The sequence below is a fragment of the Enhydra lutris genome, unplaced genomic scaffold (assembly GCF_002288905.1).
Source record: "Enhydra lutris kenyoni isolate GAN:26980312 unplaced genomic scaffold, ASM228890v2 scaffoldscaffold62, whole genome shotgun sequence".
NCBI lineage: Eukaryota > Metazoa > Chordata > Mammalia > Carnivora > Mustelidae > Enhydra > Enhydra lutris.
In genome coordinates, this window is record NW_019154146.1 from 151,872 (window position 1) to 167,688 (window position 15,817).

A 15,817-nucleotide genomic window follows, 5' to 3' on the forward strand; every position below is an offset into this window, starting at 1 on the left:
GGAAGGTCAAACTGGGAGAAGGAAATGTGCAAAAACAGAGCAACGGGGAAGGGTTCTGAGGACAACACAAGAGTCTGACTCTCCGGGAAACGCTTTCAGAACGTTTCGAACTCTGTAGCCCAAAGGGGCCCCGCTCCTTCCAGATGCCCCTCGGGTCCTGCAACTTGGGTCTCCTCGGGACAGCTTCCCCCTTCCTCATGGCCTCAGGTGTCCCCAAGCGCAGTGGCTTGTCCCCTGCTCCACTGTCTGGGCCGCGAGGGTGGAATCAGCTGGAAAAGGTGCCAGGCTGACTTCCATGGCTCCGACCCTCCCACCCCTCGCAGGGGACAGGCTTCCGTCTCACTTCGGATCGCACTGCTCAGGGCTGTGGCTTGAAGCATTCGGTTCAATCAACAGACAGGCGGCCTAACTTAATGGGATTATATGCTTTTCCTGTATTTTAAAGCTATAGGGACCACGACCAGGGAGCGCGTGTCTCAGACCACTTCACGGGGCCTTACAGATCGGAGGCGAACGGGAGGCTGAGACCCCGAGAGGCGAAATGAGCTTCTGGAGCCGAGCTCGGGCGGCGCTGCCCGCGGTGCACAGTCCGTCTCACGCAAGGTGGGACGAGAAGACAAAGCGCACAGCAGCCGGTGAGAAAAGCCCCAGTCGCTCCGATCTTCCCAGAGACGGTCGTTCCTGGGTTACTCCGTTCGGTTTCATCAAAAACTACTAAAATCTGAGTGTCCAGGGGGGACACTCCGTTTGAGGATGAAGGGAACACGAATATATGTGCTTTAGTGTGATGTTGTAGCGGCGTGGCGCTGCAGGTCCCAGGGGCCGGGTCACGCGTGCCCTCGGTTTCGGTCTCCTGGCTGAGGGGTCGCTGGAGACACGCCAGCCCCGGCCAGGCCTAGTCACAGGCACCCCAGGACGCATCGGGTGTCCCACAGGGTGTCCGATCTCAGCCTCTCCAGGTCCATCCGTCTGTGCTGAACGGCTGTTTCTCACCTCTTCCAGTTCAGACGGCCGGCCAGATACCGAAGGGTAGAATTAACTTTTTAGTTTCCTTATAACATCTAATGAAGCTGCCATCATGAGAGAAGTCACAGTCCCGCAGTGGTTTCCAGAACCACACAGAGCTCACAAATGAGAGCTGTGTTGTGTCCACACGCTGCCCAGACCAGTGGCCATGAGAGGGGACGGCCACTGGGGGACAGGGACACAGGCTACCAGGCCTCAGGCATCACCAGAGACTTAAGGGGATTTGGATGACGAAAGACCTTCTTCTGAACTTGGCTCAGGATGAGGGAAAAGAGGGGCCCCTGGGGGCTCAGTCAGTTGAGTGACTCTTGGTTTCAGCTCAGGTCACGATCTCAGGGTGTTGAGGTCGAGCCCCACAAAGGCTCTGCACTCAGTGGCGAATCTGTTTGCTCTCCTCCCCACCTCTCCTCTAGCGCCCTTGGGCAGGGGCTTTCTAGCTCTCTCTCTCACTCACTAAATAGATAAAATCTTAAAAGAAAAAAAAGATGAGATGGGGGTGGGAGAGCTGGGGTAACTGGGTAACGGGGGGGGGGGGGGACGGGCTAAGCCTGACGAGTCACAGACCTGCACCCCTGGGGCAGACAGTACGTTGTATGTTAATAAAAAATGAGGGAAAAGAACTGCAAAGTCTGCCAGCTGTCGGCTGGTTTCATTACTGCTCAGCCACATTTCAGGGTCAAGTCTGAGATGCTAAAGCTCTTCCTGAAGGCTCTCCAGCAGCCAACAAGGAGAAGGCCCACGTCCCGCTCGCGACGGAGCAGGGAGGCCGACGGCGTGGACTCAGATGGTGCCCCAGGGTGACCCACTTGGCATCAAGTAAGAGGAGACGACGAACACCAAGGCCCCTGGCTTCCCAGAGGGGAATAGGCCGGGGTCCCCCTCCCCACCAGAGCTGCAGCTTCCTGAGGACGGGGTGCAGGTCGGCGGCGAGCCCCCTCCTCCAGCAGCCAGCAAGCCCAGCTCCTGCTGAGACCATGCGTGAGTGAACACGAACGACACGCGTGTGCCCACAGCTGGGCTCCGACACCGCACACGCAGAGCTCACCACACACACACAACATAGGCGTTTTTTCCCTGTTTTGTTTTGTGACAGTCAGGAAATGCTGATGCTACTGACTTACTTTTCTTCCTAAGTTGTGCAGGTGCCCCAAGAGCTTGAGACTAAACAGAAAGTATGAAGGATGGGGAAGAACGTGAACGTGGCCAGCCCTTTGGGCGCTGAGCCTTGCAAACTGCACGAGCTCAGGACTTCTTAAATCCACACACCTGAGCTCTCACCACAGCTACTGGCCAACACGCTTTCCTCTCTTTTCAACTATGTAATACACAATCATTCTGGCTGCAAAAATTCATGGCTAGGGCCATGTCCCTGTGGAAATCGAGTCCCTCTTAGAAGACGCCCGATAGGCAGCCCGTGGCGTGCCGGGGGAGCACACCAGACACCCCCCGGGGCTCAGCCACAGCAGATGTCCTACAAGCTCAAGGAAGGGGTGTGTGCTCAGGGCTCCAGTCACGGGCACCAAGGGTGACAGCGATGGGGAGAGCCTCCGCCCACCGCCCTTCACCCAGCATCTGTCCCTCCTGTGGCCGTGGGCGGAGCAGCTCCCGAGAAGAGGACTGCGACCGGCCCGCCCCGTACGGACCTGCTCCTCCCGAGCACAGGGCCGACCGGCCGCCCGGGAGCTGCGGGGGACTCGGAACACCACCCCTTGTTCATCACCAAGTTTCACTTTATTGACATGACATCGTGGAAGGCAGGCTGCATTAGGAGAGCTCAGAGCAGGAGGATGCGGACACACACGTGCAGGAATGTAAGTCGCTCTGGAGCAACAGCAGCGACGGGCACAGGGACCACGTATTTTTCAAGGGCGTATGCAGACTTAGGCTGGGCAACTGCTGAACTCGGCAGAAGCCTGGCATGAAGACGCCAGCGCCGAGCCTGCAGGAAACCCAGCTGCACGCGGTCAGCTGCCTGCGGCTCTTCCAGCTGCAGAGCTGCAACGCCGGGTCCAAACGCAGCACGGGGCAAAGAAGCGGGTCTTCTTTCCTTGTTCTAGCAGCAAGCTCACAGCACAGAGGAGCATCAGAACACAAGAGGCCTTGTGAGGAACGTCCACGCTTTGAAACAACACGCTCTTCGACCGCGAGGGTTGGTCCTGCTCCAGCGCGCCTCAGTTGGGCCACCTGCAACACAAGGGCCCATGTGAGCCTCCCTGCCAGGCACAGGCTGGCAGCCGGCCCATGGGGAGAAGGGCCAGGTCCCCGCGTCCTGCGGAGGGCAGGCCTGGCCGGGGTGGCTGGCGTGTGGGGCCTGTACACACCTTACTTGTGAGTCTGGGAGAGGAGACGACGTTCCACGCATGTGCAGCCGGATTCCAGAATGAGCTGAGGACGCGCCCTCACTGAAGGAAGCACACTGACCACCACTGTGACTTCCCAGCTCACGGTGGCAGCCACGAATACCTGTCCTGACACCGCACTGCATGCGTCCCATGTGCTGACTCGTGTGGCCCCGAGGCCGGCATCCTCCATATTCTGGGGATCATTCCCACGGGGCGACTCTGGAAGTTGCCCACTGCCCTCCCTCTGAATGCCCCTCCCCAGGACGCAGGGCACCAGCTCACCGGCCTCTCCGGACCCCTCGAGTGGCCCCTGCATAGATGGTGGTAGATACTGGGGCCCAGGGTCTGTGCTGACAGACTCCAGCCCTGCCAGCTCCTGCCCCGACGCCTCTGACAAGTGCCCAGCGCTGCAGAAGCCACTGAGCATGTGGTCACCGAGGGTCTGCGTGGTGGCCACATGGGAGGACACGCTCCCTCTCACTGACATGGGGGTGGGGGTGACATCATCCCTTAGGTTTGCTGTCCAAGGCCATACACACAGCAGGCCACAGAGCCGGAAGCCAACCCACAGGCAGCACTGGCACCACAATCACAGTGTACCCCAAAGCTCTCCTCCCCTCGCATTTCCTACCCAAGTTAATGGCACTAAAATCCGAGCCTGACGCAAGTCAGAGCCCTGAAGATCATCCCACGGCCCTTACGCACGGCTGCCCTCACCCCAGTTTCAAGTGGCTGCTCAGGGGTTCCCTGGAGTTTCTTAACCATGTCATTCCCTTGGTGTCTCCAGGAAGGGTGGCAGACTCGTCCTCGGATCAGGAGTCTAAAAGCAGGGATCCCCAAGAATAAGGGTCCTGTGGCTGGAAGTCCCACCTGGGGCACAGGCTTCCAGTGGCCTTTTTAGTACCTGACTCTTCAACACAATGTGCCTCAAGAATTACCAGCCGTGTGAGAAAAAGAAATCTAAAACAAAAACAAGGGCCAAAGCAAACACAGAGAAACCTGGAAGAAGAGTCTGTGAAGGAAAAAGAAAAAAACGAAATAGAACTACTGCTGTCATTAATTTCCTTGGATGCAAAAGAAATACTCCAATTACAAAGCAATGAAGAGTCTGCATCAAACAAAGAATCAGAATTCCAGAATTTAGAAACAGCAAAATTAAAGACCAGAAAGAATGGGAGACGAAGTTGATGAGATCGCCCATGAAAAGATACTAGGAGGGAAAATACAGGACGATTACAGAGCTGGAACACGGTGCCTAACCTCCGAGACAAAGGACAGCAGAGAGAAAGGGAGGAGGACATCAGAGAAGAAATCACTGGAGGAAAGTTCCAGGTCTGAGAGATAAGCAGCAGCTTCCTGTTGGCATCAGCCAGGGGGCCGGGTGCCGTGTAGGTGGGAAGGCTGCTGGGGTGGGCGGGCTTGGGTGGCGCTCCCCACTGCCCTCTGGGCGGGGACTCTCTGACCCTCCGGTTGTTTAACCTCCGTGCGTTTGTGTTTTTCTTCCTGTAATTGATATCCTGTGAGAGCTACTTTCATACCACTGTGGGGGGAAAGGATGCTTGACATGACTTTTAATCTTTTAAATTAAATTAAAATTTTTTATCTTTTTAAATTTATTGAGACTTGTTTTATAGCCTAATGAGATCTATCCTGGAGAATGTTCCATGTGCACTGCAAAGAATGTGTATTTTGCTGTTTGGGGATGAAATGTTCTGTATTTATCTGTTAAGTCCATCTGGTCTAATGTATCATTCATTCAAAGAAATGTTTCCTTACTGTTTTTTTGCCTGGATGATCTATCCACGAGGTAAGTGGAGTGTTAAGGCCCCTACATGCTTGAATTACTGTCAACTTCTCTCCTCATGTGTTAGTATCTGCTTTGTGTGTCTAGACGTGCCCATGCTGGCGATACACACATCTACACTCGTCGTACCCTCTCGCTGGTTGATCCCTTTATCATTACGTAATGTCCTTCGTTTCTTGTTACAGTTATTTTAAAGTCCATTTTTTCCAAGAATTGCTACCCCAACCTTTTTTTTCCACTTCAATACTCATGGAAAATCTTTACCCATCTCTCCACTTTCAGTCAGCGAGTGTCTTTAGATCGGAAGTGAGCCTCCTGTAGGCAGCATACAGATGGGTCTCGTTTTTACCCATTTCATTCATTCCATCACTGTGTCTTTTAATGGGAGTACTTGGACCATTTACATTTTGTGTGTGGACTCCTTGCCATTGTTGTTCTCAGGTCGTCTTTGTAGGTGTTCCCTGGTCTGTCTCTTGCTCTCTCCTCATGACTGATGACTTTTACTGTTACTCTTGTTTTTATCTTTATTTCTTGTGTATCTATTGTACCTTTTTGGTTTGTGTCACAAGCTCACACACAGCATCCACAGTTCATAGTCGTCTGTGTCACGTTGGCAGTGACGTGAGGTCAAGCACATTCTGAAAGAACGTTTTTAACTCCTTCACGCCTTCTGTGCGTGCCGTCACGTTTCACATCTCTTCCTGAGCCCCTTTCCTTTCCTAATCTTCTCACTTCTCATTAGGGCTCTCTCTCTTCCAAAGAAGTCCCTTCAGTATTTCTTGAAAGGCCAGTTTCGTGGTGACGGACTCCTTTAACTCCCGTCTGGGAAACTCTCTTCTGTTCTGCTGGATACGGTATGTTTGGCTGCAGTTTTCCTTGCAGCACTTTGAACAGATCATGCCGCTCCTTTTCTGCAAAGTTTCTGCTAAAAAATCAGCTGACAGTCTTACAGGGTTTCCCTAGTGTGCAACTAGGGGCTTCTCCTGCTGCTTTTAAAACTCTGTATCTTATCTTTGACTTTGACTTTACTTCCTCTGCACTCTCCTGTGGGCCTGCAGACGTTCAGGTTCACTTAGATGCGTCCTGTTTGGGACCTTGTGATTCCTGAACCTGGACGTCTGTTTCCTTCCCCAGGGAAGTTTTCAGTTATTCCTTCACATTATTTTCTGCCCCTTTCCCACTCTCCTTTACTTCTGGGACTCCTATAATGTAAATGTCTGTTTGCTTGATGTTGTCCAAGAGATCCCTTAACCCATCCTTATTTGTGTGTTGTTTTCTGTGAGTCACCATACAATACAGCATTCGTTTCTGACGCCACGTTCCAGGATTCACTGTGTACACACCACACCCAGTGCCCCATGCAGTCCGTGCCCTCTTTAGTACCCACCACCAGGCTCACCCATCCCCCACCCCCTTCCCTCTAAAACCCTCAGTTGTTTTCTTTTTTCTTTTTATTTGACAGAGATCACAAGTAGGCAGAAAGGCAGGCAGAGAGAGAGAGAGAAGATGAAGCAGGCTCCCTGCAGAGCAGACAGCCCGACACGGGGCTCGATCCCAGAACCCCGGGATCATGACCTAGGCCGAAGACAGAGGCTTTAACCCACCGAGCCACCGAGGTGCCCCTAAAACCCTCAGTTTTAAAAAATTCCTTTTTCTTTCTATGCAGCTTAGGTGCTTTCTATCACCCTGTCTTCCAGATCGCTGATCTGTTCTCCTGCATCTCCCAACCTACGGCTGGTTCCCTCTAGTGCGGTTCTCATTTCAGCTGTAGTATTCTTCAACTCTGTTTTTCATGTTTTCTCTTTGTTGAGGTTCTGAGTTCGTCCGCTCTTCTCTGCAGTCCAGTGGGCATCTTCATGACCATGACTCCCAACTCTCCATCAGACATACCGCTCACCTCCTTTCATGTTCAACCTACTTGTGTCTGTGGGTCTAAAATGAATGTCACACAGAGCACATGTCAGATTTTTAAAAAAGTCTGTTCTCTCAATCTCTTTTGACTGGAGACTGTAATAAATTTAAATTTAAAGTAATTACTGATAAGTAGGGACTTCTGCTACTCTGCATGTCTTCTATGTGCTCGAGAGCTTTTGGTCCTTCCTGTCCTCCATTACTGCCTTCTTCGGTGTTTTAACTGTGTTTTGGTGGATTTTGTTTTGTACAGACACATTTTAATTCTCTTCTCATTTCCTTGTCTGTATATATTCAATAGCTATTATCTTTGTGTTTACTGTGGGGATTACATCTAACACCTTAAAGTTGTAACAGTCTAAGTTGAATTTAACCAGTAACTTCAACAGCATCACTCTGCTCTGTGGTTCCTCAGAAGGGTAAAAACTGCCCTATGACCCAGTAACTGCACTACTGGGTATTCATCCAAAGGACACAAGCATAGTGATCTGAAGGGGCACCTGCCCCCCACTGTTTACAGCAGAAATGTCCACAACAGCCCAAATATAGAGCCAAGATGTCCATCGACATGTATGGATGAAGAAAGTGCTTATAATGTAGAGTGGAATATAACGCAGACGCCAAGTGAACTCTTGCCATCTACGAGGGTACGGATGGAACTAGAGGGTGTCATCCTGAGGGAAATAAGTCAATCAGAGAAAGACAAATACCACATGATTTCACTTTTATGTGGAATTTAAGACACAAAACAGAAGAACACAGGGGAAGGGAGGAAAAAGTAAAATCTGAGAGGGAGGCAAACCATAAGAGATTCTTAACTGCAGGAAACAAACTGAGGGCTGCTGGAGGGGAGGTGGGTGGGGGGAGGGGTAACTGGGTGACAGGCACGAGGAAGGCACGTGAAGTGATGAGCACTGGGTGCTGTATGCAACTGATGAATCACTGAACTCTACCCCTGAAGCTAAAAATACAGCCTACGTTAATTAAACTGAATTTTTAAAAAATTTAAAAAAACAAAACTCTGCTCTGATACAGCTCCACACTACCGTGTGACTTAAGTCACAATCCGCATTTTTATACACTGTATGCCCAGTAACATATATTGTTAATTGAATTTTTATGTGTTTGTCTTTCAAATCATGTAGAAACTAAAAGGTGTAGCAGTAAACCAGAACTGCAGTACTGGCTATGTAACTGCCCGTGTATTTGCCTTGCGTTGTCTTCACAAGGCTTTGGAGTTTGGCCCAGGGTCCCTTCATTTCATCCTAAAGGTCTCCCTTCAGCGCTTCTTGCACGGCAGGTCTTGTGGTCATGACCTCCTTCATCTCAGCTTACACTCATCAGGGAATGTCCTTATTTCCCTCTAATTTTTTTTCATCCACATGCTTTTATTCAACTATAAGCAAACAGCAAAATTAACACAACATTCCACAACTCCTCCAGACTGGCTTTTCTTACCAGATGAAGAGGGACCAGTGTAGCAAGGCACAGACTACAGGATTTCTGACAATCTCTCACCCAGCCCCTCGACTCATCTAGATGGCCTGGCCTTAACCTCCTGCTTCTTCCAGTCCTGCTCTTTAGAGGAGCCGGAGCAGGACACTGAGCCCTGCCCCCACCAGTAACCAGTCTGAGGAATACCACACGGGGGTAGTGGACCTGCCAGTCTCTATGGTGAGAGACATAGCCATGAAAACATGGTGCAGAAGTGCCATTATCCACAATTCAGGACTCAGGTTCACAAAGGCAGAGGAAATGAATCCTTTTTATTTGTTTGTTTATTTATTTATTTATGACCGTTCTTAAAGACTCTTTGGTGCTCTGCTCTATTACTGTAGACCAGGTCTTTTTACCTGAAATTTTTCTTCTTTAAATTCTGGGTTGCTATTCTTATGTTAACAATTTGATGACCACATCCTAATATCAGAATATCCCCCCAAATGGAGTTCAAATTAGATCAAAACATAAATTGGGGTGTGACTATCCAGGGTCATAAAAGACAGGCATAAGGAAGAATCACCCTAAGCCTTGATCTCGGTGCTCAGGCCTCGCCTGTAACTACATGTATCAGTGAACTTGAGAGCGCTGCTTGAGACCTCTGGGACTCTGTTCCCTAACATTCCCCTCCTTCCCAGACAGCTGCTCATAGAGCTTGAGCACACAGTCACCCCACTCAGCCTCATAACACATGTCAGCCACTGGGGACCTGAGCTGGAACTTTTGGGAAAGACCCCACTTTGAATTTGCCATGGCGGTCTCTAATCAGTTGCTGAGAACAGACTTGTCAAACACCAGTGGCCCATCCTGCTCGTAAACCAACCAGATGGAGTGGTGAAGGCCTGTGACTCGAGAGGCTCAGAGCCAATGTAACTGGAGAGAGCTGTGTCACTGCTGATGGCACCGCCCTTCATAATGACCACCAGGAAACAGTGCCATTCCCTGTATTTGGGGTTCTTCTTGCAGGGAGCATCTGGATCTGTCATGACCAAGGTGTAGTGTTTACCTGGATCAAGGCCATCCCATGCAACAGCAGTGGGCCAGTTCTTAACCTGGGTGGGCATCAGAACTCTGCCCAGCTCACTGATCCCCGCCCCAGTGTATCCTGCAGATGCTGTGACAGCTTGCCCATTTCCTGCAGGCTCAAAGACCTGGACCACTTGCTGAGGTCCACCAGCATTGTGGGGCCAAGCTGGGCAGATAGCAGCGAAGTCACAGGAGCAAGGTACAGGCCTGCAGCACTGCCTCTGAGTGACCTGCGAACCGTCTCCCTCATTTCTGAAGGACAGTTTGGCCAGGGACTGAATTTTTGGTGCAGTTTTATTCTTTCTGTACTTTGAATATATCAACCCACTGCCTTCTGGCCTCTGAGGTTTTGGATGAGAAACTGCTGATAAGATTATTGACGATCTCTTGTATCTAATGAGTCACTTCTCTCTTGCTGCTTTCAAGATTTCCTCTTTGTCTCTGGCCCATAACAATTTGATTATGATGCACTTTGGCAAGGGTTGAGTTAATTCTAATTAGTTTGTTGAGCTTCCTGGATTTGTAGGTTCATGTCTTTCATCAAATTTGGCAAGTTTTCAACCATTATTCCTTTGAATATTCTTTTTACTTCTTCTCATTCTGGGACTCCCACAATGCATACCATACAATTGCTTTCTGATACCATACGAGTCCCCTCAACCTCTGTTCACTTTTCTTCATTCATCATTTTTTCTCAGGTTTAAAAATTTCAATTGCCCCATCTTCAAGTTCACAGATTCTTTCTCTGCTGCTCAAATGTGCTTCTGAACCCTTCTAGAGAATATTTCGTTTCAGTCACTATACTTCCCAGCTCCAGATACCTTCTTGGTTCTTTCCGTAATCTTTCTTTATATCTTTTTGTGTTTTCAGTTTGTTCTCTGTTTTCCTTTGTCCATGTCTTCTTATAGCTCTTTGAAAATCTTTAAGTCTTATCTATTAAATATGACATCTGGGCTTCTTCAGGGACAGTTTCTGTCCATTTATTTTGTCCCTTGGAGTGGGCCATGCTTACACACTTCTGTATGCCTTGATTCTGCTGTTGTTGTTGCAAACTGGACGTCATAAAAATTGAATCATACTGTTCTACCTCTGGAAATCACATTCCTCCCATCTCCTTATGCTTGCTGTTTGTTGTGTGTCTGCTGGAGACCAGCCTGAAGGGAAAGCCTAAGGTCCTCTAACATCATCTCTGACCTCCATTTTTTCCTTGCCACACATGGTGGCTGTTTAGATACCGCTGCATGGGCAGCTGTTTTTCAATGTCCTGATCCTTAAGTGTCTTGCTTGCTAGAGCAAGAAGTTGGGCGGGCGGGGGGGGGGTGCCTACTAACATGCATTGCCCCATTCAATGCTACGAAAGCCACTTCAGCCAGTGGAGGCTGAAACGATGGTGGCCAGCCTCTATGCCTGCATCTCAGCAACCAAAAACAGCAGCCACTACACAAGAGCCTGATGCTTGGACAAGGTCCTCATTGTTTACTCTGGCTCCAGCAAGGTGCCCCAGAAATGTGTGCATGGCTGTCTGCCATGGGGCTGGAGGATGGGCAGCCAGAAATGATGGGAATCAACCACAACTTACCAGCCAAGCTATCCACTGGAAGCTGCATCTTCAGTCTCCACACTGTTCCAAAACAGCTCCTTCAAGCAGTTTCTGGCAATACAATTGTTGTCTAGATGGAGAGACAGATTCCTGGTACTTCCTATGCCCTCTCTTCCCTGAGATGATGGTCCTCCCATTAATTTTTGAATGCAGTACTGTTACTATGCTTTCTGAAAGTGATTTTGACTTCCTCAATAAATATTTAGAATAGATTAATTTCCAAGTGGAAAGATTTTTGCTTTTTATTTTTCTGTTGTTATATTTCTAGTTATTTTTTTGTGTACAGAAATACAGCTTGTGTGATTTCTACTTTTCACTAAATTGACTGAGATTTACTTTGGAGTCTAACACATGGTTAGATTTCTGAACTGTCCATTTGTGGAAAATAACATAAACAAAAGGGCATACACTGCTCTGTATATTTCCATTAGAATAATCTTGTTAAAGTGTTGTTCAAATGCATGTCACTATTGCTGGTCTACATGATCTATTCGTTTCTGGCAGCTATGTGTTAATTAATACTCCCTATCATCAGGACTATTTTTCCTTGGATTTTCCTCATCATTTTGATTCACGACACCAGGTACATAATGGGTCTGATGGATGCTCATGTATCTATCATCTATTCATCCATCCAGCACCTTCTTCCAGCACATATCCCTACATTTTACACACACGTGAACTTCTATTTTTCTAAAAATATCAAGATTTGTTACAATTCTATCCACTCTCTAAAGCAAGATAAGAAATTTAGTTTGTCGTTACTTTTCTTTTTGTCTTATTCCCCAGAAACACTAATCACGTTCTCCTTGCTGATCTGGGATTTCAGTCAATTGTTTTCGCATATTTGTTTTTCTTACAGTTAATAACTGTTTAGCAATAAAGGCATTTTATTAATTTCTTAGTTCAACACTGTTTCTCATAGCCCATGTAGTTGTTTTAGGTGAAGTGCTCATTTTGCTACAGCATACCCATTTTCGTGTGTAATGGATCTGGGAGTCAACATTTTCTGATTCCTGAAAATGTGTTCATTTTTCCTCTTATGGTAGAATGTTAACTTGGCTGCCTATAGGTTTCTGGACTCAAAATCATTTTTCTATAAAGCAAAGCAGGAAGTGACACGATTCCTGGAGAAGGTTCTGGAGGGGGAGAACTGAAGATGCTCACCAGTAAGGAGCAGTGTTGTGCAGTAGTGACGCCGAGCGACGAGGAGCAGCTGAGGACAGGAGCACCTGGCCCAGGTTACAAGCACGGTCACTTTGTCCATGAGTAGGTGAAGAGACAGATATCACCTCCGTTATTAAGGATTCGTCCACTTCTCATGGTATTTGGTTATGAATCTAGATGGTGCACAGACGCTTGGGGGAGAACAAATGTGGCTAAAGGAATGGACAGAAAGCAAAGCTGCCAGCTGGACTGTGGATAAAGAGGAAGTGCTGGACGGCTAGGGATAGAGGGGGAGTGTAGGACCTGGAAAGCAGCAAAGCACGGACGATGACCTCTGGATAGGACCAAGAGTTCGCTGAGGTCAAGGAGCATAAATTTAAGGTAGGACCAGTAAGCATGACTGTGGGTCTTTCTCTAGCCACATCCCAAATGCAGAGGATTGGATTTAACCAAATAAACACAGTAAAATGAAAAAGGTAAAGCAGTCGAAAGTACATACAAGGAAGTCACTTTGATCGCTGACCGCAGAGGAGAAACAGTAAAGTGAGGACAAGAAGGGGTGTGAGGCCCAATGAAGGGCAGTTGGACCAGTGGACTGGGGGGTCCTGATCTGACCAAAGGAACATGTGGGTCTGGACACACTGTGCTGGGTGGCTGGAGTGTGTCTGAAACTGAAGTCACGGAGTGGCTGAGCTACTGGGAATGGTGGCCAAGGTGGAAGGCCACACTGCTGGGATGGCAAGTCAAGGCACTGTCATCAGGGAAGACTATCTACAGGCTACTGAAATCGCCAAAAATTATTACAAGACTCATGGTGGGAAGAGTGCCAGGGAGCCAGGAGCCAAAATCTTGAAGAATCTGAAGGACAATGGCAGGGTAGGTGGTAGGGTTGGATGACAGATTTAAAGTTTGTAGTTTTAGTACTTTGCCAAAATGGCCAAAGAAATACATTTAGTCCCCCATGCTCTTGTGGAGCTTCCCCTTCCCCTGTCTAGAGGAATGTACCCTTCATGTCACCTTCATCTGGACAGGCCTTTTTAGCAGCCCTGATGAACAGAATTGGGTAGCAGAGCTAATGAATGACTTGTGAGGCTAGTTTACAAAAGGGGACATGGCCTCTGCCTGGGTCTTTAGCTCTCGGGTATCCAGCTACCATGCTGGGAAGAACCCCAAACTAGTCCCCAGGGACTAGCGGAGAGGCTCCTGTGGAGAGAAACTGACACCCCTGGCCAAGAGGCAGCATAAGCCAGAAATGTGAATGACTAGGACTTCGAAGGACATCATTCTCCCAGCTGGGGCCCAGCCACAATGGAGCACAGGCAAGCCGTGCCGGGCCTGTGAGCACACTAGCTGTATGTTTTACACCACTAAGGCCTGGGATAGCTCATTAGGTAGTTCTACCTACTGCTAGAACAGTCTGGAAGCAGGAATGAAATCACGAAGGTACAGGAGCAAGAGCTACATGAAGGGACTGCCATGTTTGCCAGAGCAAGGTAACGGGACAGCCAGAGAAGAGGCCACGACAGGGGACAGGCACAGGGGACTTCACTGTCCATAGACATGGGACTGCAGAAGTGCCAGTGAGGGCATCGATGGAGGCACGGAATATGGTGGCAGCAGTGGCCATATTAAGAAGAGTGTGAATTCCAGATACAACTTGGGTCTTTTGTGGTTCCACACATCATTGTTCCCAACAGACCATTTGTCAGGGCTTGGGAAAGTGGAGACATCAAGGATGATGCCTGGGTTTCTATGTGAATAATGATTTCCAAAATGAGGAAGGCAGGAAGAAGGAAATGGTAAAGATATCTGCCATATATGTGAACATCAAAGACTTAATACCCATAACATAAAAAAGGCCAAATCAATATAAAAAATCACCCAAGAAAAATTTAGCCAAGGATATGAATGAGTAGTTCACAAAGAGAAATACAAACGGCCAATAAGTGTATGAAAAAGATAAGCTTCACTAGTACTCAGAGAAATGCAAACTAAACTAAACTTAAGTGTTGTTCTTTTTTGACCATAGACGGTAAAGATTAAAAGGGCCGAAAATCTGCATACAGTGAAAAGTGGAGTGGTCAAGACTCTTGTGTGCAGTGGGAACTGACCAGGAAGAGGGGCAAGGGAGATGGTGACCTCACGTCAGAAGGTAACATGACAACACCCAGCAGCCCCACAGCTCTCAGTCAGCACTAGCAGGCAGTTCCAACCCTACACACCGTACATGGAGTCAATCAGGATTTCTGGCCACGAGAATGCTGAATCAAGAAAAACTTTGTGTCTTTGGGTCCCTCTCAAATAATTTTTTTCCAATTCAAATAACTGTCTTTCTTAACAAGACAGAAATGCAGGAAATGCCCAGTCTCTTGTAGTTTCATCCCCACCCTGAACATAACCACTGTTAGTCAGTCTGATGCTTATGCATCTGTTTAATTCACGTCTCAATTCTAGGCTCCTCTCTGTTTCTTTTTTTTTTTTTAAGATTTTGTTTTGAGAGAGTGAGAGAGGAGAGCAGAAGCACCCTAAAGGGGGAGGGGCATACGGAGAGAGAAGCAGACCCCTCGCTGTGCGTGGAGCCTGATGTGGGGCTCAATCCCAGGAGCTAAAGGCAGATGCCTGACTGACTGAGCCACCCAGGCACCCTCTTTTTTTTTTTTCCCCAGCTTTACTGAGGCGTGATTGACAAATAAAAACCTGTATATATTTAAGGCATACAGCGTGGTGTTTTAATGTAGCTAACCCTTGTGTAAGAATTACCGTGATCAATCTAACCCTACTATCACTTCACATAATTCCTACTTGTGTGTGTGTAGTGAAAACACTCAAGACCCATTCTACTCCCTCACCAAATTCCAAGTATACATTATTTTTAGTATACTTATTGTGCTGTACATTAGATGTCTCGAATTTATTCATCTTATAACTGAGTATTTGTACACTTCGATCAAGATCTCCCCATTTCCTTAACCCTGAAGCCCCTGGCAGCTACCATTCTACGGTTTCTCTAAGTTCTACTTTTTCAGATTCCACATATAAGTGATGCCATTAAATATTTGTCCTTCTCTCTTTGGCTTATTTCACTTGGCACAGCATCCTCTGAGATCACCCCCACTGTCAAAAATGGCAGGATTTCCTTCTTTTTTATGGCTGGATATTACTTGTGTATATGCACCACAATTTCTTGATCTGTTCATCTGCTGACGACTTAGGTTACTTCCACGTTGGCTACTGTGAAAAATACTGCAATGAACACTGCAGGGCAGATATTTCCTCGAGACAGTGATTTCCTTTCCTCCAGGTATATACATCCAAAAGAGGACTGATGGACCACAGGGTAGTTCCATTTTTAGAGGAACTGCCATACTGTTTTCCACAGTGGCTTTCTCCATTTACATTCCATCAATGGTGCACAAGAGTTCCTTTTTCTCCACATCCTCATCA

General features: G+C 48.1%; 1 protein-coding gene and 1 pseudogene across 1 annotated transcript in view; both read right to left on the reverse strand.

The window, feature by feature from the left end:
- Positions 1-2,741: 2,741 nt before the first annotated feature.
- LOC111158645 (family with sequence similarity 120B) overlaps positions 2,742-15,817 on the reverse strand; it is an 81,135-nt gene continuing 68,059 nt past the window's right edge. The window contains exon 10 of the mRNA XM_022520821.1: positions 2,742-3,210. Coding sequence (XP_022376529.1) covers positions 3,198-3,210 — 13 coding nt within the window. The 3' untranslated portion in view covers positions 2,742-3,197. The remainder of the gene's footprint in view (positions 3,211-15,817) is intronic.
- On the reverse strand, positions 8,018-10,260 carry LOC111158646 (annotated as a pseudogene).